This window comes from Lithobates pipiens, unplaced genomic scaffold (assembly GCF_037356315.1).
Source record: "Lithobates pipiens isolate NorthernLeopardFrog02 unplaced genomic scaffold, aLitPip1_a1.2 Scaffold_16, whole genome shotgun sequence".
NCBI lineage: Eukaryota > Metazoa > Chordata > Amphibia > Anura > Ranidae > Lithobates > Lithobates pipiens.
The window spans coordinates 48748751-48770746 of NW_027507748.1; the positions used below are offsets into that span (position 1 = coordinate 48748751).

A 21996-nucleotide genomic window follows, 5' to 3' on the forward strand; every position below is an offset into this window, starting at 1 on the left:
CAATCCCACACTATGCCACTGTGATTTATACCCCACCCCAGATGATGTCTATGTAGACGAAACGCATCGGGACGGGCTCCACTGCCGCCATACATACTTTTAAACCGCTGTTTGCCCTTCTCAAATGTGATTTTTTTACTAGGGCTGTTACTGATTAAAATTTTTGTGTTCGATTAATCGTTTTTTTTTTTTAATCGACTAATTTCGATTAATTATAATGCACATACAGATCCAACTACTTTTAGCTGATCTCCTTGCATTGCAACTCTGCATTAGTCAGTGGTAAATGTGGTATACACTATATACAATCACCCGACACTAGTTAGTTTCCACAATCCATGACTTAACTTCACAGTTCACATAAATATGTTTTAAATTCAAACTGTAGCACTGACGTAAGTCATTTTTTTCCACAGTAGCGTGACAATCCCTCCCCCTCCAGTCTAACTAATCACTCTCACCTTATGGCATGGACCCATGTGCAAACAGTTGGTCATGCAAGTGGGTATCAAAAGGGTTAACACGGACCATAAACTTCTCTCACGTCTCCTTAGATCTAAGCAAGGACGCCAGGTCATGGGTAGAAAGAAAAGATCGAAGTGCTCACTGTAACGATATCACGTCTGAGCCAGGATATATTGTAACTAGTTGCCATTTTGTGTGGAAAGCAGCCATGACAGTTTGGCTGACCTTAGAATAAACTTACAGAATAATCTAAACTCCCCCCTCCCTTGTCTTAGGAATTCCAAAAGCTCTTAAAATCTTCAAAGGGAAGAAAGGTTATCTTAGCAGAGAAAACAAGGCTCAAGTTGCCTGGCAGATATTCCGGCCTGTCGTAAAACTGTCACTTTCTCCATGCAGACAACCAACAGATACCCGTCGTAAATACTTCCAACCAGATAGCGTGCAAACAGATTAGTAAAGTGTTGAAACGTTAACATTTTTTATAACTTTCAAAGCCATCATAGCACAGCCATAATATGGATATATTTAGTTTCCTTGGATAATTTCTAAAATTTCAAGTCCAAACACCCCTATGCCAGGTCATATGGGAAGCCCCTGGGACCCCTTACTCCTCCTAGTTAACCCTGAAATGGCAAACCTGTCATGTGTGGACTCGTTTTGAAGCAAATATCATGCTGATCACTAAAATGGATATCTGCAGTCTATAAACAATAGAGAGGCAGAGATATGAATATGTATTATAAAGTGTACCTGGGACAGGGTCATGAGTGTAGACACCTCCCAGCAACCAACCCCTAAACAAGATGACCAGACGATTGGTCACTGGTCGCTGTCAACACCCCCTTTGATTTGACAGAAAAGAGGAGAGACCAAGGCAATAGTCAGTTCTCCTTTTACCATCCAAGCAGGAACATCTGCCAAGTTTGAGAACCGATTACCTTTGCTCATCGATTGAACTCTGATCAACTCTTGGACATTAATTGCAAGTATACTTCCTTCCCAATTCTACCTTATTTCTTTGTGGCTGTATATTGTCTTTATTTTTTGGAACATCCTTTTTCTGTAAATGTTTTATTTGCACCAACCTTGACCTTTTCATAATAAATCCTTACGTTGAAAAGTGTTAACCTTGTCTTTAAAGCTCTTGATGCAAACTATAAACGAACCTGTCTCTTAAAAGGGCGCTACTGTGGTAGAGTAAGGCACTGAGCAGACCTGTCTGTGGTGGCAGTGTGTGTTGCAGGCGCTTATTCTAAACTTATAATTGGTGTTGCTTAAATTACGAGTCCCCCCGGCTCTGTCTTTTAAACGGGGGTGGTGGCAGTTAAAGGGTTAATTGTGTAATTAGCCCGGTGACAATCGCTCTCAGGCTGCCTGCACCTAGATTGTGGTCCCGCAAGCTGGAAAATCTTTGTGCTGGGTGCAGCTGAGTGTGGCATTGTTACGTAAGTGACAGCGTGGTGTTAGGTTGGCCGGTCCTTTGTCGCCAGTTAGCGAGGAGGGCAGGGATCTGACACCAGCGTTCGTCACATATTGGCTGGCAGCGTAGCGGGATAGTTTCGCATTAAGAGCATTCAGTGCATTGTTAGGAATTAGCTCTGCACTGAAGGAGTGTAACCTTTGTGGAAACAGTCCTTAGAGACAAGCTGGTGCACATTATTTTTTGTTTACGTTTTTTAAAAAGAGATATACAGCAACAGCTCCTTTCTACGCCTTCTTCCTATCTCTGCTTTCTGTTCTATCTTTTCTGCTTGCAACATGTCTGGGTTATCAGCATATAAAAAGATGAGCAAAAATGATCTGACTGCTGAGTGCACAGAAAGAGGAATTGATGTCGGTGGCAAAAACCGTGATGGCTTGATACATGCCCTACATGAGTTTGATATCCGTGCAGACCAGAACCTGGGGGAAACTGGACCAGAAAGGGTTTCCGCTACTCCAGAGCCCAGTGGTTCAGAGGCGGCCTCACCAGATGGGCAAGCAGAGACTGACACTGGACTACCACGGATTGTTACCTCCAGGCCATCGCCGGAGCAGGCCAGCATCAGATTGCCTGGAACCAGAATAGACTGTCCTCAAATGCAGGAAACGCTACAACACCTCAGGGAGAGGGATCCTGTGGCGTACCTGCAGTTTCTCGAGCGCCAGGCTGAGAGAGAGGAACGCAGGGCTGAGAGAGAGGCTGATCGTCGGCACGAACTGGAGATGGCTAGGCTCCAGCAGCAGCGACAGGTTCAGAACCTCGGATCCCTAGAGCACAGGGATGACTCTCTGCCAGTGACCCCGGCAGCCAAATTTCCAGTTATGGAAAAGGACAGTGACATTGACGTGTATCTACTGTCGTTTGAAAAAACTTGCCGTCAGTACCATCTGCCCCCAGCACAATGGGCCCGGTACCTGACGCCAGGGCTACGAGGCAAGGCCCTGGATGCTTATGTAGAACTGTCAGAAGAGCAAGGAGGTGATTATGAGGCCCTAAAGGCTGCAATCATCCAAAAGTTTCAGCTAACCCCGGAAGTGTACCGGAAGCGTTTTAGGTCCTTGCAAAAGGGGCCTGGGGACTCATACCTGGATGTGGTAAGACGCTTACGCACCACATTCCGGCAGTGGACTAAAGGCTTGAAAGCCGATTCTTTTGAGTCCTTGGAAGATCTTATGATTGAAGATCAACTTTTGCACATCTGTCCTACAGACGTCAGACAGTTTGTGTTGGAGCGAAAGCCGACCTCTGCCAAAGCAGCAGCAGAACTGGCAGATACCTATATCCACTCTCGGGTATCTGACCATCGCAAGGCTCCTCCAAACAGCTGGAAAGGAGGGAAATCACACCTGGCAACCCCTCCTCTACCTACCAACCAAGTTCCTCAGCGGCCGGAACCTGCAGCTCCTGGAGCCAAAGCCTTTGTGACTGACAACCGCAAATGCTATAACTGTGGGAAAAGCGGACATCTCCGGACACAGTGCCCTGAGCAGAAGAAGACGACAACCCCTGGCCATCCGGCCAGCAACCCTTCTGCTGTGCTGCTCGTCGGTGAAAAACCTCCAGGAACCAATGTCAACTTGCAGCCAGTCATTGTAGGCCAACGAACTGTAACAGGCTTTCGTGACACTGGAGCCGAAGTCACTTTGGTCAGACCAGAGGTGATAGAAGAAACAGACATCATCCCAGAGAAGTACCTTTCCCTGACTGGAGTTGGGGGAACCTGTTCCCATGTACCTCGTGCCTATGTTTTCCTGGATTGGGGTGCTGGAAGTGGGATGAGAGAGGTGGGTGTCTCTGAGGAGATCCCCACTGCTGTGTTGTTGGGTTCTGATTTAGGTACCCTTGTTTCTTACTATGCCCCTGCTAAGAGCACCCAGGATGCTCCCACAGAACCTTCTGGACCTACCAAGGTACTGTTTACAGATGTTGGGGTAATATCTGGGCAACCTGTGGATGGACAGAGGGAGGGGGAGGGTGGAGTTGAAGTGCAAGGTCCTCCTTCAGAGACAGGAGAGGAGACCCCCTTGCTAGTGAAGGTACCTGATGTATGTTCCAATGTTGCTGAACTGATAAAGGTTAAATGTGATGATGATGACAATGATGACGATAATGATGATGATGATGATGATGATGATGTATTGCCAGTCTTAGTGGTCACTCGCAGTGCTGCAAAGGCAGCCGAGGTGCAGGCACTGATCGCAGAACAGCAGGAGGAGGTCTCGGGGCCCTCTCCCTGTTCTGACCCAGTGGACTCCACCTCTGTTGAGCCTCAGCAGCCGTCCTCGTTTGCCACAGGACTGCTGGCTGAGAGTTGTGGTCCCGCCTTTGAAACAGCACTGCAGACAGACCAAACACTAGCACAGCTCAGAAGTCTAGCTGATCGCCCCCCTGCAGAGAATGACAAACAAAAGGTCTACTGGGACAAAGGGAAACTGTATAGAGAAAATTTGCCTGCAGAGGGGAATGAGGCTGACATAGGTGACAGACAGCTGGTGGTACCCAGTCAATTTAGGGGACCACTGCTAAAAGTAGCCCATGAGATTCCCCTCGCAGGGCACTTGGGGATCACTAAGACCCGAGGGCGGTTGGTACATAACTTTTATTGGCCCAGGATGCTTGCTGACATAGCTGACTACTGTCGGTCCTGTGTTACCTGCCAGCGAGTTGGCAAGGTAGGGGATGTCCACAAGGCTCCACTAAAACCTTTGCCTGTGATTGATGAACCTTTTAAGAGGGTGGCAGTGGATATCGTTGGGCCTTTGGCCATCCCTAGCAGTTCTGGCAAACGTTATATCCTTACAGTTGTCAACTATGCCACGCGTTATCCAGAGGCGGTGGTTCTCTCCTGCCTCCGGACGGACAAGGTCGCTGATGCTCTGCTGGGAATCTTCACAAGAGTGGAATTCACAGCCAAGCTCATTATCAATCAAGGCCCTCAGTTTGTGTCTGACTTGATGCAAGCTCTCTGTCAGAAAATACCGATGACGCATATCTTGGCCAGTCCTTATCACCCACAAACCAACGGCTTGTGCGAGAGCTTTAATGGCCCTTTAAAACAAATGTTGCGCACCTTTGTGCACTCTCAGGGCAAGGACTGGAAACGATATCCGCCTCGTCTGCTGTTTGCTTACAGAGAGGTGCCTCCGGAGTCCACAGGCTTTTTGCCATTTGAACTTCTGTGCGGACGGAGGGTAAGAGAGCCCCTGAATCTAATGTGTGAGACCTGGGAGGGCAAGATTGCCGACCCAGAGGTCTCTGTTGTAGATTCCGTCCTAAAGTTCAGGGATAAAATGGAGACGCTGCTGGAAATTGTGCGGGAAGAACACCTGGTGCACCTGTCACAGGTCCTGGACCAACTGACAGCTGCCAATCTGACCGTCAAACCCAGTAAGTGTCAGATTGCCATGACCAATGTGCAGTACTTGGGACACCGGGTGGGAGGAGGCACCCTGAAACCCGAGACAGGGAAGGTTGATGCCATCCTGGCATGGCCTACCCCCCAAACCAAAAAGCAGGTTATGTCTTTCTTGGGGACCGCTGGCTACTATAGGAAGTTTGTATGTAACTATAGTAGCCTGGCTAAACCTTTGACTGGCCTAACCAAAAAGAAACTGCCCAAGGTGGTGTCTTGGACACCAGAATGTGAGCAGGCATTTCAGGCCTTGAAAGAGGCGCTGGCCCGCGCTCCTGTGCTACAGGCTCCAGACTTCACCCGCCGTTTCCTAGTGCAGACTGATGCCTCTGCCTATGGATTGGGTGCAGTCCTGAGCCAGGTGGATGATGCTGGAGAGGAGCATCCCATCCTCTACCTGAGCCGAAAGCTGCTTCCCAGGGAAGTAGCATACGCCACGATTGAAAAGGAGTGTCTTGCGATCGTGTGGGCTCTCCAGAAGTTACAAACGTACCTTTATGGACGGCACTTCACTGTGATCACAGATCACAATCCCTTGAGCTGGCTAAATCGTGTGGCTGGGGAGAATGGCAAACTACTTCGGTGGAGCTTAATTCTTCAGCAATACGATTTCACCATCCAGCATAAGAAAGGCAGCACCCATGGCAATGCTGATGGGCTGTCGCGACAAGCCGAGCCTGCAAGAGTCGGTTGCGTCAGGAGGGAAATTGTAGTTCCCTCCCATGCAACCACCTAAGGAGGGAGGTGTAACGATATCACGTCTGAGCCAGGATATATTGTAACTAGTTGCCATTTTGTGTGGAAAGCAGCCATGACAGTTTGGCTGACCTTAGAATAAACTTACAGAATAATCTAAACTCCCCCCTCCCTTGTCTTAGGAATTCCAAAAGCTCTTAAAATCTTCAAAGGGAAGAAAGGTTATCTTAGCAGAGAAAACAAGGCTCAAGTTGCCTGGCAGATATTCCGGCCTGTCGTAAAACTGTCACTTTCTCCATGCAGACAACCAACAGATACCCGTCGTAAATACTTCCAACCAGATAGCGTGCAAACAGATTAGTAAAGTGTTGAAACGTTAACATTTTTTATAACTTTCAAAGCCATCATAGCACAGCCATAATATGGATATATTTAGTTTCCTTGGATAATTTCTAACATTTCAAGTCCAAACACCCCTATGCCAGGTCATATGGGAAGCCCCTGGGACCCCTTACTCCTCCTAGTTAACCCTGAAATGGCAAACCTGTCATGTGTGGACTCGTTTTGAAGCAAATATCATGCTGATCACTAAAATGGATATCTGCAGTCTATAAACAATAGAGAGGCAGAGATATGAATATGTATTATAAAGTGTACCTGGGACAGGGTCATGAGTGTAGACACCTCCCAGCAACCAACCCCTAAACAAGATGACCAGACGATTGGTCACTGGTCGCTGTCAACACCCCCTTTGATTTGACAGAAAAGAGGAGAGACCAAGGCAATAGTCAGTTCTCCTTTTACCATCCAAGCAGGAACATCTGCCAAGTTTGAGAACCGATTACCTTTGCTCATCGATTGAACTCTGATCAACTCTTGGACATTAATTGCAAGTATACTTCCTTCCCAATTCTACCTTATTTCTTTGTGGCTGTATATTGTCTTTATTTTTTGGAACATCCTTTTTCTGTAAATGTTTTATTTGCACCAACCTTGACCTTTTCATAATAAATCCTTACGTTGAAAAGTGTTAACCTTGTCTTTAAAGCTCTTGATGCAAACTATAAACGAACCTGTCTCTTAAAAGGGCGCTACTGTGGTAGAGTAAGGCACTGAGCAGACCTGTCTGTGGTGGCAGTGTGTGTTGCAGGCGCTTATTCTAAACTTATAATTGGTGTTGCTTAAATTACGAGTCCCCCCGGCTCTGTCTTTTAAACGGGGGTGGTGGCAGTTAAAGGGTTAATTGTGTAATTAGCCCGGTGACAATCGCTCTCAGGCTGCCTGCACCTAGATTGTGGTCCCGCAAGCTGGAAAATCTTTGTGCTGGGTGCAGCTGAGTGTGGCATTGTTACGTAAGTGACAGCGTGGTGTTAGGTTGGCCGGTCCTTTGTCGCCAGTTAGCGAGGAGGGCAGGGATCTGACACCAGCGTTCGTCACACTCACCGTATACGTATAAGATTTCATTTTTGTGTTCAAACACAAACTACTCACATAAAGATGATAAAAACACAGCATGTAAAGCTGAAAATCGTGTTAGTTCCGTAGGGCAGCAGCGGGTGACGTCATGCGTAGCTCCTCCACCGTATGCGTTACGTTCAATCAGAACTTTGACGTCACCGGACTCCTCCCCCTTCCCTTCATTAGCAGACGGAGGCACTTGGGGAAGGGGGGAGGAGTCCAGTGACGTCGATGTCTGTGACGTCACTGGATCTCCGATGGAACTCCCTGAAGACCCGGAAGCCGGCGGAGAGGTGAGTACCGATCAAAATAATTTTGAGCGATCAAAAAAATGTATCGCTTAATTGAGGAATTAATCTTTAATTTCCACAGCCCTATTTTTTACCTCATTCATTTTCTACTTTTTTTATATGGAATTACACAATGTGGCCTTCCTTTGTTCCCCTTTCTTCGATATATATGTGAATATATGGAAGAAACCATCCATTTGTCTGTATGGAAATACCTTCTATGGAGAGCACAACCCCAGTGACTGTATGAGGATTTGGTTTACGTGTCAAAGGTTTCCAGATCCGATGTCTTCAACTTTGGCATTTGCCAATACAAGCCTGTTTGACTCATAGGACGTATGTCCTTTTGAGTTCAAACCATCTGGTAAGCCTTCATCCTATCAGTGGCGGACTACTCACTTTCACATATTATCTCATCACCCATTCATTATTTTTTGATGTCTCAATGATGTTATGAACATTTGGTGTCTGTCCCTTTAAGGGACATTCAGTGTCACTACATATTCCATTTTACCTATGGACTTTATGTTTATTTAAACCATGTCTTTTTATTTTGATTTACTTACATCAAATCACTGTGTTTCTATTTCACCAGAGTCCCACATTGTTTTTATTAAGTCAGAAGAGGTTCTGCTCATTTACTCGGGCGCAACTGCACCCACAGAGTGCAACAGCAAAGTGTATTTGCCTTTAGTAAATCAGACCCATTACATCTTGATTTGACTTCCTTAGGCTTCATGTACACATAGCCTATTATGACCACTGGCCTTGAGAAAATGGAAAATCTTGCCACGATTTTTCCACATTTTGCAGCTGGTGGTCAAGACATTCCTATCCTGAATGCGATTCTTCCGTGTCCAGGAGAGGGAGATTGAGCCTGCCCTAGCCACAGCAGCTTCTAAATGATCCTAAAAGCCTATGTGTTCACGGACACGCAGGTTTTTATGGAGTTGAGTTTAGGAGTTTTGGCAAAAAAAAACATCAAAAGCTCCTAAGCTCAAGTTTAGGAGCTTGTAATGTACATGAAGCCTTAGGTGAGCTATCACTGAGGAAGCGCAATTGGAACACAACGCATCCAGTGAGGAGGAGTCTATGATGTCATCATGCATGTCTGTTGAATGTTGAGAAACTAGGATTGGCGGCTTCCTGATAGGCTTGTGCATATGCTGATTTATCATCTAAGTGTTTTTAAACCTTTTTCCCATTTGATTAAAAAACTAGCAGTGAGCACTATGAACGTTTCAGATTTTTTTGATCTACAATATATTAACTGTAGTGGTTGCACATAGTTTAATCTGTGTTTTATTTTTATACAGATTTGTTGATTTATTGTTTATATGTATTTACTGTCATGTGATTTTTTTTTGTGACAAAACAATTGTGTAACAAATCAGCACAACCACCCTAATTATAAGATAAACACACAAATATTGCCTTATTAGTTATTACCAAGGTTAAGATTCAACCAACACTCTTTTGATGTGTTCACAACCAACCGCTATACAAAAGTACTTAAAAATGTGTAAATAAGTGTGGTGCAGCGGGTATGTGAATAAATGCAACCAAATATAAATCAACCTAATAATATGATGATATAAAATATGTGAAGTCTACTAGTAACTCTAGCACAACTCCACCCAATTACAGACACCTGAAATTAATGTGAATAATGAAACAATAACCTCATAAAAGCCTATGAAACCACTTGTGTACTATGAACATTCTTAGGCCTACTGAGGAAGCAGAATCAGAGGGTGTAACGCGTATAGGTGGAAGTAGCTGAATCCCGTGAAGTCATACGTTGATTGCCAGTATCAGCTTGCAGATATACCCCTGGATGGGAAGATAAGGAGATCTAGCTGCATTCTCTATAGGAGGAGTGTAGACCCTGTAGTGATATTTAAGGTGAGTGAACACTTCACCCATTGGGGGTGGGTCACCAGAAGTACTTTGGAGAGAGTAGAAGGTTCATAGTACACAAGTGGTTTCAGAGACTTTTATGAGATTTTTGTTTATTTCATGACTATCGTATGGCTGATGCTGCGCTGTTATTCTAGATGACCACCTACATACCCTTCCCTTTCCCATTAAAGAGACCACACATTTTTGGAGCAATTAGTGGCCGTAGCAGCCCCTTTATTATCAAAATATAATTAACATGTAAACCAAAACAACAATATAACAACATCCTTTTAACTTAACAACACTGAGCACGTTGGTCTTCCACAGGACATTCCCCCTCCTCACCCATTATCATATTGATCAAACAGGCACTGCGGTGATATTACTGTAACTAGGCCTTAAGCTGACATGCTAGCTCAAAGACATCCCAACTCTTGACCGCAGTGCACCCCATTACCAGTTACCATATAGACCCTCGCTATATGGCATATCAGCAGCGAGCCCATATCTCCAATGGGTCCCGCATCAACAATTCTCTGTGGGGAGGGGTTATCATCCTTTGCCTGCACCTACCAACACCCGCCACCGCTACGACATCCAGCACTAAGTCCTGAAAGGAAAATAAGTTAATATCTGAACACTATATGGAACTACCACAAACCCAAGTAGCATCACCATGTATCCAAACGATGTGCAACCCCTCCGTGCCCTGCGGGCACCACCCCGCGCTATCAGCCCACCAAACAATAATTGCCAAGCAAAGAAATAAAACATAAAAATGGAAATAAATAATGTAAGGGAGGGAGGGTGGGAATCTTCTCACTTGCCGACTGACGCTGGGGCGTGGAGCGCGCTCTCCTCCACGCTCAAGCTCCGCCCCCCTAGAACTGAACTGGCCAATCCTTGCCCAGCCCCTCTGTCATGCCTTTACTCCGCCTACCCTTCGGTCCTGCTCCGTGCTGTTCTTTATTCACATTAATTTTAGGTGACTATAATTGCATGGAGTTACTAGTAGACTTCACATATTTATATCATCACATTATTAGAGTTGATTTATATTTGGTTGCATTTATTCATATACCCGCCGCGCCACACTTATTAACACATTTTTATGTGATTTTTGTGAGTCTGGTGTATTCACAGATATTTTTTGTACAGTAAAACCTTGGTTTGAGAGTAACTTGGTTTGAGAGCATTTTGCAAGACAAGCAACATTTAAAAAAAAAAAATATTTATAATTAAATTATAAATATAAATACATTTTGACTTGCTATACAAGTGATGTCTTGATATACATGTAGCGTTATGTCACAACTGAGTGTAAAATATAAGAGAGGCACCTCTAAAAGTAGCAATATGGTTACATATAATGAGGGTACAACATTTAGCCACATGGCTGATGATTAAAACAGGCACATCTAAGTATGCAAGTGTATGCAAGGAGGGCCAGGGGGCTGGTCAGGAGGACCAGAACCAAACAGACGGAAACCCTCTCTGGACCGGAACCCGGACCACGTGATGTCAGTACCTTAAATACCACCTTCCAGAAGGCCCAGCGGGAGAACACTCCCACTGGGATGGTTCAGAGAGAAACGTGACATTCAATACACCCAGCTAGACTGCGTTCACAAACTTGCCGACGGTGACAGCGACACTTGCGGTCAAGGAGAACCCAGTGCAACCCAGCCAGACTGGTACTGAAACCATACATTTAGTAAAATTAGCCTCAAAACCCAACTGTGGTTTCAGGAGAATTAACTTTGAAAACATATAGCTCATACTTGTCAGGAGCCAGCCCTGCACAGGCATCCGGGGTAAAGCTGTCCACATAGACCGTCCTCAGTAGTGCCATCAATGTCATCCCTTCCACGCTGTGCTCCACGAGCACTTCAAGCCTCGCTTTCAGATCACTCTATTGCAGGGTAGTCTTCCCGGTCACGACTGCAGACTGACAGCGGTGAGAGCCAGTGGTGCAGAGGATGGTCTATGTGGACAGCTTTACCCCGGATGCCTGCATACTTAGATGTGCCTCTTTTAACCTCCCTAGCGGTAATCCCGGGTTGGGAATTTACTAGCAGGAGCGGTAACCCCGAGCCAGACTCGGGATCGCATCGCTGGATGCAGGGAGGACACAGGGAGAAGTTACTTACCTTGTCCCCTGGATCCAGCGATGTCCCCCGCGCTGTGTGATCGAGCTGTCCTCCGCTCGATTCACAGTGCCGAATGCCGCCGAGCTCCGTTCTCTGCGACATTACGACGCATGGGAGCGGAGATCGGCGCCAAATTCAAAAAAGTAAAAAGACACAAAACACACACAGCACTGTAATCTTACAGATTACAGTACTGTATTAAAAATGACACACCCCCTTTGTCCCTAGTGGTCTGTGCAGTGCCCTGCATGCACTTTTATATTATAAATACTGTTTTTTCTGCCTGGAATTTGGAGATTGTCCATAGCAACCAAAAAGTGTCCCTTTTTCAGTGTTTTAGGATTTGATTACATTATTGAATATTTTTTATTATTCTTTATTATATTATAAACTTTATCATACCTGGGGATGTCTGCTAGACTCTGGTTTGAAGAGATTTAAGAGCGTTATTCCTAAGAATTACAGGACTACAATATAAAACGCCAGATTTCCATGCAAAATAATTGTACCGCTTTCAGCACCTAATTCCAGACTGAATCATAGCGCCAGGGAGGTTAATCATCAACTATGTGAGTTTCTAAATGTACCTTCATTAAATGTAACCATATTGCTACACTAAGGCCGCGTACACACGCGGGGACTGTTCGCCCAACTTTGTCCGCTGAACAGTGTTTCAGCGGACAGTCCGCCCGTGTGTGGGCTTTCAGCGGACAGTTTCAGCGAACAGTCTGCTGAACAAAGTTTTTCGGAAATTCCGAAAAACTGTCCGCTGAAACTTGGTTTCAGCGAACAGTCCCCTCGTGTGTAGGCTTGTTCGTCAAACTAAGTTCCGCGCATGTTTAGAAAGGATTTACACGCCGAAAGTTGTAATGCAGTGTATGGGACGTCGTATTTTCCGTCCCGTCGTACGTGCCGTTCACGTCATCGCGCACGGTTTCAGCAAGCTGTTCGTTCGTCGTGTGTGGGCAAGTCCGTCCATGCTAATTTTGAGCGGACTGTTCGCTGAAACTGTTTGACGGACAAAGTTGAGCGAACAGTCCCCGCGTGTGTACGCGGCCTTAGAGGTGCCTCTCTTCTCTTTTATACTCCGGAGCTCCTGCTGGATTTTGCTTCTAATCCCCTTGTGGAGGCTTCCATTTGTGGATGGACATTTTATGGTTACACAAACTGGTCACATTGTTATAATCTTTTTATATGGACTATAAACTGAAAGACCAATGAATGAATGGTTGTAGAACGAATCATCTGAGTTTCCATTATTTCTTATGGGGAAATTTGCTTTGATACACAATTGCTTTGGATTACAAGCATGCTTCTGGAATGAATTATGCTCGCAAACCAAGATTTTACTGTGTATGATTTACATTTGGAAGTGATGCACTAGTACAATTTTTTTGGTTATCAAATCTACTGATGAGATTTTTTTTATATGAACGTCCATAAAAAAAATCTACCAGTTTTTTTTATTTGTGCAGCCTGCAGGCTAGTTGAAAAAATCTTTTTGTTTATAGCCAGCTTTAAGCACTGACCTCTATACTGCTCTGGTCATATTCCATTGAGAGTATTCAACAAACTCAGGATCATAAGGGATGGTCATAAGAGACAGTCCCTGCATCAGCAGTTTGCAACTTATTTAGGACACTTCATGGTATGTGGCTTGATATTGATCTAAGTGTGCCTTTCTTTTGTTAGAGCATTGACATTTCTGCTGAAGAGACAGAAAAGCCTGCTGAAAACCAAGAAGTGATAACTAACGCAGAAGAGGAGAAGCAGGTATGTGACCTTTGTAATTGTTACCGAGTGATTCAAGAGCTTCTCCAGACCCTATGCAGAAGTTTCCCAGTACACGCCACAGTAGTGGGAAAGGCAGAAAGACCTCTCACCTTGTTACTAAAACATGGGACTTTGTGTGAACATACAGTATACAGACATTAAATATATAAATAAAACATGACAAATTGTATTATATACAATACAAATCATAAAAATGAACTTAAATAGCTTTAAAATCAATACATATGGAAATGGACCGATCAGCCATACCTTTATGACCCCCAACCTAATACTGAGTAGGTCCCCTTTTGCTGCCAAAGCAGCCCTGACCCATCAAGGCATGGGCACCACTGGACCTTTAATGATATGCTGTGGAATCTGTCAGTAACACATTCTTAAAGTGCTGTAAGGTGTTAGAAGAGGCCACCATGGATCACATTTCTTTTTCCAGCATATCCTATAAACGCTCGATTGGATTGAGATCTGGAGAATTTATCAGGCCAAGTGAATACTTTAACCACTTCCCGCCCACCGCATGCAGAATGACAAGTGGAAAGTGGTTCAGCTATCCTGACTGGGCATCATATGATGTCTAGCAGGTCAACAAGCTAGCGCGTGACCGCAGTGGCACCCAGCGCGGCGATCGGTGGTGCGGTGTGGCAGTCTGACACAGATCTCCGATCTTGGTAAAGAACCCCTGATGTAGGCTCTTTACCATGTGATCAGCTGTGTCCAATCACAACTGCTCACAGTGTAAATAGGAAGAGCCGTTTATCGGCTTTTCCACCATTCGCACTGATAGACATCAGTAGAGGAGAACCGATCGGCTGATGTCCTGACAGGGGGTTCTGCACTGATTGATTATCAGTGTAGCGCCCTGAGGATGCACACTCAAGACCACCAGGGATGCCCACCCATGACCACCACAAATGCCAATCAATGCCCATCAGTGATGCCTGCCAGTGACTCCTGATGAGTGCTGCCTAACAGTGTCATCTATCGGTGCTGCCCATCAGTGCCAACTATCAGTGCCCATAAGTGCCACCTATCAGTGCCACCTATCAGTGTCCATCAGTGCTGCATATCAGTGTCACCTATCAGTGCCTGTCAGTGCTGCTTATCAGGGCCACCTATCAGTGCCCATCAGTGCTACTTTTCAGGGCCGCCTATTAGTGCCCATCAGTGCTGCATATAAGTGCCTCATCATCAGTGTCACCTCATCATTGCCACCTCATCAGTGCTATTCAGTACTGCCTCATCAGTGCCCATCAGGGCAACCTCATTGGTGCTCATCAGTGAAGGAGAAAACTTACTTATGTACAAAGATTTGTAACAGAAACAACATTTCTTGATCATACATCACGGGACACAGGAGCTTCATTACATAGTGGGTTATATAGGCACCTCTGGTGATTGGACACTGGTTGACCCCAATTAAGGAGAATTCCTCCCCTATATAACCCCTCCCATATGGCAGGCACCTCTGTTTTTTCGCCAGTGTCTATGGTGGTTGGTCATGTAAAACTTTAGCTCTGTGCAGGTCCCTGCGGGGCCTAAGGGCTACAACAAACCGGACTTATATCTCGGGCCGATATTTGACTCCCAAGATGGTATGGTACCCGGGCCTCATCAGCCGAAGAAACGAGGTTTGGCCTGTAAGTCCTCTCCTATTGGAAGACTGGGCTCTGGGAAAACCAGACTTGGTGTACTGTTTACACAGAGCGCACAAAAGTTTCTGGCAGAGTCTTTTACATGGTCCAGGTAGGAGGTTCTTCCGAGAAAGAGCCCCAGATAAACCTGAGGGTTGGCTAACACTGCCCGCCGTGATGGGTGAAGGCTGGAATTTGTCTGTTTCAGCAATTCCTGCGGCGGGGACAGGTAAGGGAAGTTAATCCTATATATATAATTATATGATGGATTTCTTCATTTTGAGTAGTTGTATGTCTTACCTGGTTTCCACCACTAGAGGGAGTAAGAGTAGTCTGATGCATACTTACATGCCTTTTCAGTACACACACTCAGTGAAGCCTGGTTCTCCAGCTGTCTCACATCTCCACTGCAGTCCCTGCCACAATTGAGGTAATATAGGGGTCCCACGTAGTCTGGGGGTCCCACACAGCTCTGATGGAGTTTTCCTTTCCCCCCCTGGATTCCGCGGTCCTCGTGCACACGCGCCAGGCGCGTTCCCGGCCTATTGGAGGAGGGGGGAGTGTGGTTGTGAGCCGTGCACGTTGGTGTGCACGGCGCTGTACTGCGCAGGCGCCAGGCGGCAGTTTTAAAAAGCCTAGAGCGTCAGGGGGCTGTAAGTGTGAGACACAGGAGCTATGGGCAGTAAGCATCCCAGGGGATTGGATCCAGGCAAACCTTAGACACCTACTCAGCATCAGGTTGTGCAGTTTAAGCATATATATTTATTGTGAGACTTTAAGCACAACAGTGATTGCACTTTGTACTAGTACCTCTGCTTTGTAGCTTAGGATTATGTCTCCTCCTAAGAGGGTCTCAGGGGGAGGTAACAAGAGCACTGGTAAATCACCGCCTAGGTCCAGGGGTTGTAAGTTACCACCCCCCCTGCAAGACTGGAGCCAGCCTCTCAGGACGAGTCAGTGCCCCTGTCAGGTTTTGCAGCCTCTCCTAATGTCCCAGCCCCAGTTTATGTCACTGAGGACTCCCTTAGGGCTACATTGGAGGGTTTTGAAGGGAGAATGATGAATTTTATTTCTGCTTCCCTGAAAGATAGCAGGGAAAGGGGTAGATCCCCTCCCTCTGCTGAAATTCCTCTCTCAGATGATTCTTCTGACAATGAGGAGAGATCCCTATCTTGGGACAGGGATCATGAGCAGTCGGATGAGGCAGAGGAAGAGGAGAGAGTCCCCTCCTCCCAGGCGCTCAGAAAGCAGGTGCAGTATTATACAGAATTGGTGCGTACCACATTCAGAATGCCTGCTGCTGAAGTCGCTACGTCCTCTGTTTTTTCCCTAGGAGTAAGGAAAGTCCCACAGACTGCTTTTTCCTTCCCAATTCATCCCTTAATGGATGAATTGTTGTATGAGGATTGGGGACATCCTGTTTGCTCCTCCTAAAAGGTTTTCTATGCATTATCCTTTGGAGGAAAGTTTCACCAAGAAATGGGGGGTCCCATCCGTCGATGGGACCCACCATGCGTGAATAAAAACCTGACTTGTCCCTTGGATAATGCACAGGTATTTAAAGATCCAACTGATAAGAAGCTGGAAACCTTATTAAAAGCCTCCTTTTCCATGACTAGCGCTGTTGTGCAACCTACAGTCGCAGCCGTGGGGTTGTGTCAGTTCCTCAAGGAACAGGTTAAGCAGATGCTTGGGCTCCTTCCCAGTGAGGAAGTAGAAAATTATGCAGAATTGCCTCATATTCTGTGTTTCATGATTGATGCGATTTTGGATTCTGTCCAACAAGCATCACGTTTGTCTCTCATGTTGGTACACATGCGAAGGGCCCTATGGCTAAAGAATTGGGCAGCTGAGCTGTCATGCAAGAAGCATTTGATTGGGTTCCCGTTTAAAGGGGAACGTTTGTTTGGAGAAGAATTAGACAAATTTGTCCAAAAAATTTCAGGAGGTAAATCTACTCTCCTTCCAGTCAAAAGGAGCAAGCGTCCATCATTTAGGCATGCTCTCTCTCCTGGAGCATCAAGCTCTAAGCAGTGGCGACGGCCTTCTCAACCCTCCTCTACAGGAAAGGTTCAGGGCCGAGCCCAGGGGCAGAAAAAGACTTGGGGGCGAAAGCCTGCCAAGCAGAGCCCAAAAGCTTCCTTGTGAAGGGGTGCCCCCGCTCGGCCGAGTGGGGGGAAGGCTCCTGCAGTTTGCAGGAGCCTGGCGGGAAGAGATCCGGGACAAGTGGGTGATCTCTTCGGTATCTCTGGGCTACAGGCTAGAGTTTCAGGAGATTCCACCTTTTCGTTTCCTAAGGTCAAGGATCCCCAGGGTGTCCAGTAAAGCAAAGACCGCTATTTCTGGCCTTAGATCACTTACTATCCCAGGGGGTGATAGTAGAAGTGGACCCAAAAGAACAGGGTTTTACTCGAATCTCTTCACCGTTCCGAAGCCAAATGGAAGTGTCAGACCTATCCTGGATCTGAAGGATCTGAACCGGTTTTTACGCATCCGGTCCTTCCGAATGCAGTCAATCCGCCCTGTGGTCTCCTCCCTGCAAGGGGGAGAATTTATGGCATCAATAGACATCAAAGATGCATATCTCCATGTGCCAATTTTTCCCGCACACCAAAAATTTCTAAGGTTCGTGGTAGAGCGGCACCATTTTCAATTTGTGGCCTTGCCGTTCGGGCTTGCTACGGCCCCTCGAGTCTTCACAAAGATTCTGGACCCTCTCTTGGCAAACCTAAGAGCTCAGGGTATAGCCGTCATGGCTTATCTAGACGATTTACTTCTCATGGAGAAAACAGTAGCGTTCCTGAACCACAGCTTTACCAGAACGCTAGAACACCTGGAACGCCTAGGTTGGATTATAAACCTAGTAAAGTCGTCCCAACAGCCTGCCACCAGGTTGGAATACCTGGGTATGATCCTCGACACCGCTCAGGGCAAGGTGTTTCTTCCAAGGCCAAAAGCCTTGGCCATTGGGGATCTGGTGCGCCTAATTCTAGGCATGAGATAATCACCCATTCGTTTGTGCATGAGACTGTTAGGAAAAATGGTCGCCTCCTTCGAGGCCATCCCATTTGCCCAGTTCCACTCAAGGCCTCTGCAAAGATGCATCCTTGCGGCTTGGAACAGGAAGCCCCAATCCTTGGATCTTCCTATGCGTCTATCCCCAGGGACACGCAAGAGTCTCGTCTGGTGGTTACAAACCAAGAATTTGCTGAAGGGCAAAACTTTTCTTCCTCTTTCATGGAAGATTATCACGACAGATGCCAGCCTGACAGGCTGGGGAGCAGTGTTGGAGGAGACGTGCTCGCAGGGGAAATGGTCTGCGATCGAGAGGCTATTGCCCATAAATATCTTGGAAATCCGGGCAAGTTATATGGCTCTCATAAAGTGGTCTTACAGACTACGAGGTCTCCCTGTTTGAGGTTCAGTCCGACAATGCCACAGCAGTGGCTTATATCAATCACCAGGGCGGTACCAGGAGTCTGGTTGCGCAAAAAGAGGTGAATCGCATACTTGTCTGGACAGAAAAGCATGTTCCATGTCTTTCTGCAGTCTTCATTCCAGGAGTGGAAAATTGGCAGGCGGATTTTCTGAGCCGCCAGCAGTTGTGCCCAGGAGAATGGGCTCTGCACCCCGACGTGTTTCAGAACATATGTCACAGGTGGGGTACTCCAGACGTAGATCTGTTTGCATCCAGGTTCAACAAGAAACTGGACAATTTTGTGTCAAGGACAAGAGATGCACTTGCTCAGGAGTCAGATGCTCTGACAGTTCCCTGGGATCAGTACAATCTGATCTATGCCTTCCCCCCGAGCCCGCTTCTGTTTCGGTTCCTGGGAAGAGTCAAGAGGGAGACAAAATCGGTCCTTTTGGTAGCCCCGGCTTAGCCCAGGCGACCGTGGTACGCAGAGATCATGAAGTTGGCAGTAGGCAGGCTATGGATCCTCCCTCTCCGGCCAGATCTGCTCTCACAGGGTCCAATTTACCATCCTGCTTTACACAGTCTAAATTTGACGGTTTGGCTGCTGAGACCCACATTCTGAGAGACCGTGGCCTTTCGGGGCCAGTCCTTTCTACTCTGGTCAATGCCAGAAAGCCGGCCTCCAGGCTTATTTATTACAAAATCTGGAGGGCATATGTTTCCTGGTGTGAACTCAGGAAATGGCATCCTAGAAAATATGTCATTAGCAGGATCTTGGCCTTTCTCCAGTCAGGCCTAGAAATGAATTTGGCCATAAGCACTATCAAGGTGCAGATTTCAGCCCTGTCGGTGTTTTTTCAGAAGCCACTTGCATCGCATTCCCTGGTGCGGGCTTTTATCCAGGGGGCCATGCGGATAAGACCGCCAGTCAAACCTCTGGTATGCCCATGGGATCTGAATTTGGTTCTCTCGGCTTTTCAGGGGCAACCATTTGAACCTTTGCATCTGGCTTCATTAGTTCTCCTGACTAAAAAAATGGTTTTCTTAGTAGCCATATCCACGGCTAGAAGAGTATCAGAACTAGCAGATCTTTCCAGCAAAGAGCCGTATGTAATTATTCACAAGGACCGGGTGGTCATGCGTCCCAACAGGTCCTTTCTACCTAAGGTGGTTTCGGGATTCCATTTGAATCAAGACATAATCCTACCATCCTTTTTTCCGGACCCACAGTCCGCAGAAGAAGAATCTTTGCATATTTTGGATGTGGTTAGGGCAATCAGTTTATATCTTCAAGCAACTGCTCGGATAAGGAAAACTGATTGCTTGTTTATTTTGCCGGAAGGCCCTAGGAAGGGCCAGGCGGCGTCAAAATCCACTCTCTTAAGGTGGATTAGACAGATTATTTCTCAGGCCTATAGTGTTAAAGGGAAAATCCCTCCTTTTCCAGTGAAAGCGCACTCTACTAGGGCTGTAAGTGCTTCTTGGGCAGTGCATCACCAGGCCTCCCTGGCTCAGATCTGTAAGACTGCAACTTGGTCATCAGTCCACACATTCACCAGATTCTATCAGGTGGATGTCAGAGGGCAAGAGGATACCGCCTTTGGCCGCAGTGTACTGCAGGCTGCAGTTTAGGTCCTCCGGTCCCTGGCGGTCTATAATTATGATCTGTGTCTCCCATCCCTCAATCTGAGCATTGCTTTGGGACATCCCACTATGTAATGAAGCTCCTGTGTCCCGTGATGTATGATCAAGAAAATGGGATTTTTATATACAGCTTACCTGTAAAATCCTTTTCTTGAGAGTACATCACGGGACACAGGGCTCCCGCCCCTGTTGGGTTTTACGTGGTTTCTTATTGCTTTGCTACAAAACTGAGGTGCCTCCCATATGGGAGGGGTTATATAGGGGAGGAATTCTCCTTAATTGGGGTCAACCAGTGTCCAATCACCAGAGGTGCCTATATAACCCACTATGTAATGAAGCTCCTGTGTCCCATGATGTACTCTCAAGAAAAGGATTTTACAGGTAAGCTGTATATAAAAATCCAATTTTTCAGTATTTCTTTATTCCTAGCGCAAAAAATAAAAACCCCAGTGGTGATCCAATACCACCAAAAGAAAGCTGTATTTGTGGGAACAAAATGATAAACATTTTGTTTGGGTACATTGTTGCATGACTGCGCAATTGTCATTCAAAATGCAACAACACAGAAAGCTGAAAATTGGTCTGGGGAGGAAGGGGGGAAAGTGCCCACTGCCCAGTATTGAAGTGGTTAAACTTCTTGTTGTGTTCCTCAAACCACTCTTCAACTATTTTTGTAGTGTGGTGGGGTGCATTATCCTGCTGAAAGAGGCCACTGCCATCATCATGCCGTTTCCATGAAGAGGTGTCCTTGGACAGCAGCAATGTTTACATAAGTGGTATATGTCAAGTAACATCCACATGAATGGCAGGACCCAAAATTTCCCCCAAAAACTTTGCCCAAAGATTCACACTACCTTTGCTGGCTTGTCTTATTCCCATACTGCATTCTGGTGCCATCTCTTCCTCAGGATGGCGACACACGCACCCGGCCATCCACATGATGTAAAAGAAAATGTGATTCATCAGACCAGACCACGTTCTACCATTGCTCCGAGGTTGAGCAACCTCAGAGCAATACCTCCCAACATTTTGAGATGGGAATGAGGAACACCTACTAGCAAATGTATGTAGGCATAGGCCACGCCCCTGCCACACTCCCTTAAAGAAGAATTAACCAATAAAAATGGAGCAATTTAGAATTTGGATGAAATGTTTCGCACCGGGAAACACTTTTTGCAAGATAAAAAGTGCATTTTATATACAACTATATAGTTCAGACCAAAATGAGGGACAAATGATGGGGAACGAGTGATAGGGGGACATTGCTCCAAATCAGGGACAGTCCCTCAAAATCAGGGACAGGTGGGAGCTATGGCTATAGGAGTAGAAAGCTTCACATCAACCTGCTGGATATGCACATGAGCAGGTCATCCTGGCGATTGATGCAGTCTCACCTGAGGTGCTGGGTCTAAGCACTAACCGATCTTCATCAGAGCTCCCGATGGTGAGTGGAGATGGGTTATGCCGTGTGCTAGTGCCTAGTCATGGTACTCAGGATTGCCCCACCAGAAGGCGAGCAAGCTGGAGTCTGACAGCAGATGAATCAGGTAGGTATTAAGCAGAAGTGTAGTCAGTAAACATGCCAAAGTTCAGTTGCATGTGGTTGCAGGTTGGGATCAAGCAGAAGGGTAGCTGAGGAACATGCCAAAGGTTGGT

General features: G+C 46.3%; 2 protein-coding genes across 3 annotated transcripts in view; both read left to right on the forward strand.

Annotated features, from left to right (window-relative positions):
* The window catches only part of SH3BGR (SH3 domain binding glutamate rich protein), a 123249-nt gene that overhangs the window by 90464 nt on the left and 10789 nt on the right, over nucleotides 1-21996 (forward strand). For both annotated transcript variants that reach the window (XM_077479864.1, XM_077479863.1), the window contains exon 4: nucleotides 13549-13629. In XM_077479864.1, coding sequence (XP_077335990.1) covers nucleotides 13549-13629 — 81 coding nt within the window. The remainder of the gene's footprint in view (nucleotides 1-13548; nucleotides 13630-21996) is intronic.
* LOC143981473 (uncharacterized) lies at nucleotides 1613-8527 on the forward strand. Its single transcript, XM_077479350.1, has 2 exons — nucleotides 1613-5335; nucleotides 8400-8527. The coding sequence occupies exons 1-2, from the start codon at nucleotides 2224-2226 to the stop codon at nucleotides 8525-8527; spliced, it is 3240 nt and encodes a 1079-aa protein (XP_077335476.1). The 5' UTR covers nucleotides 1613-2223.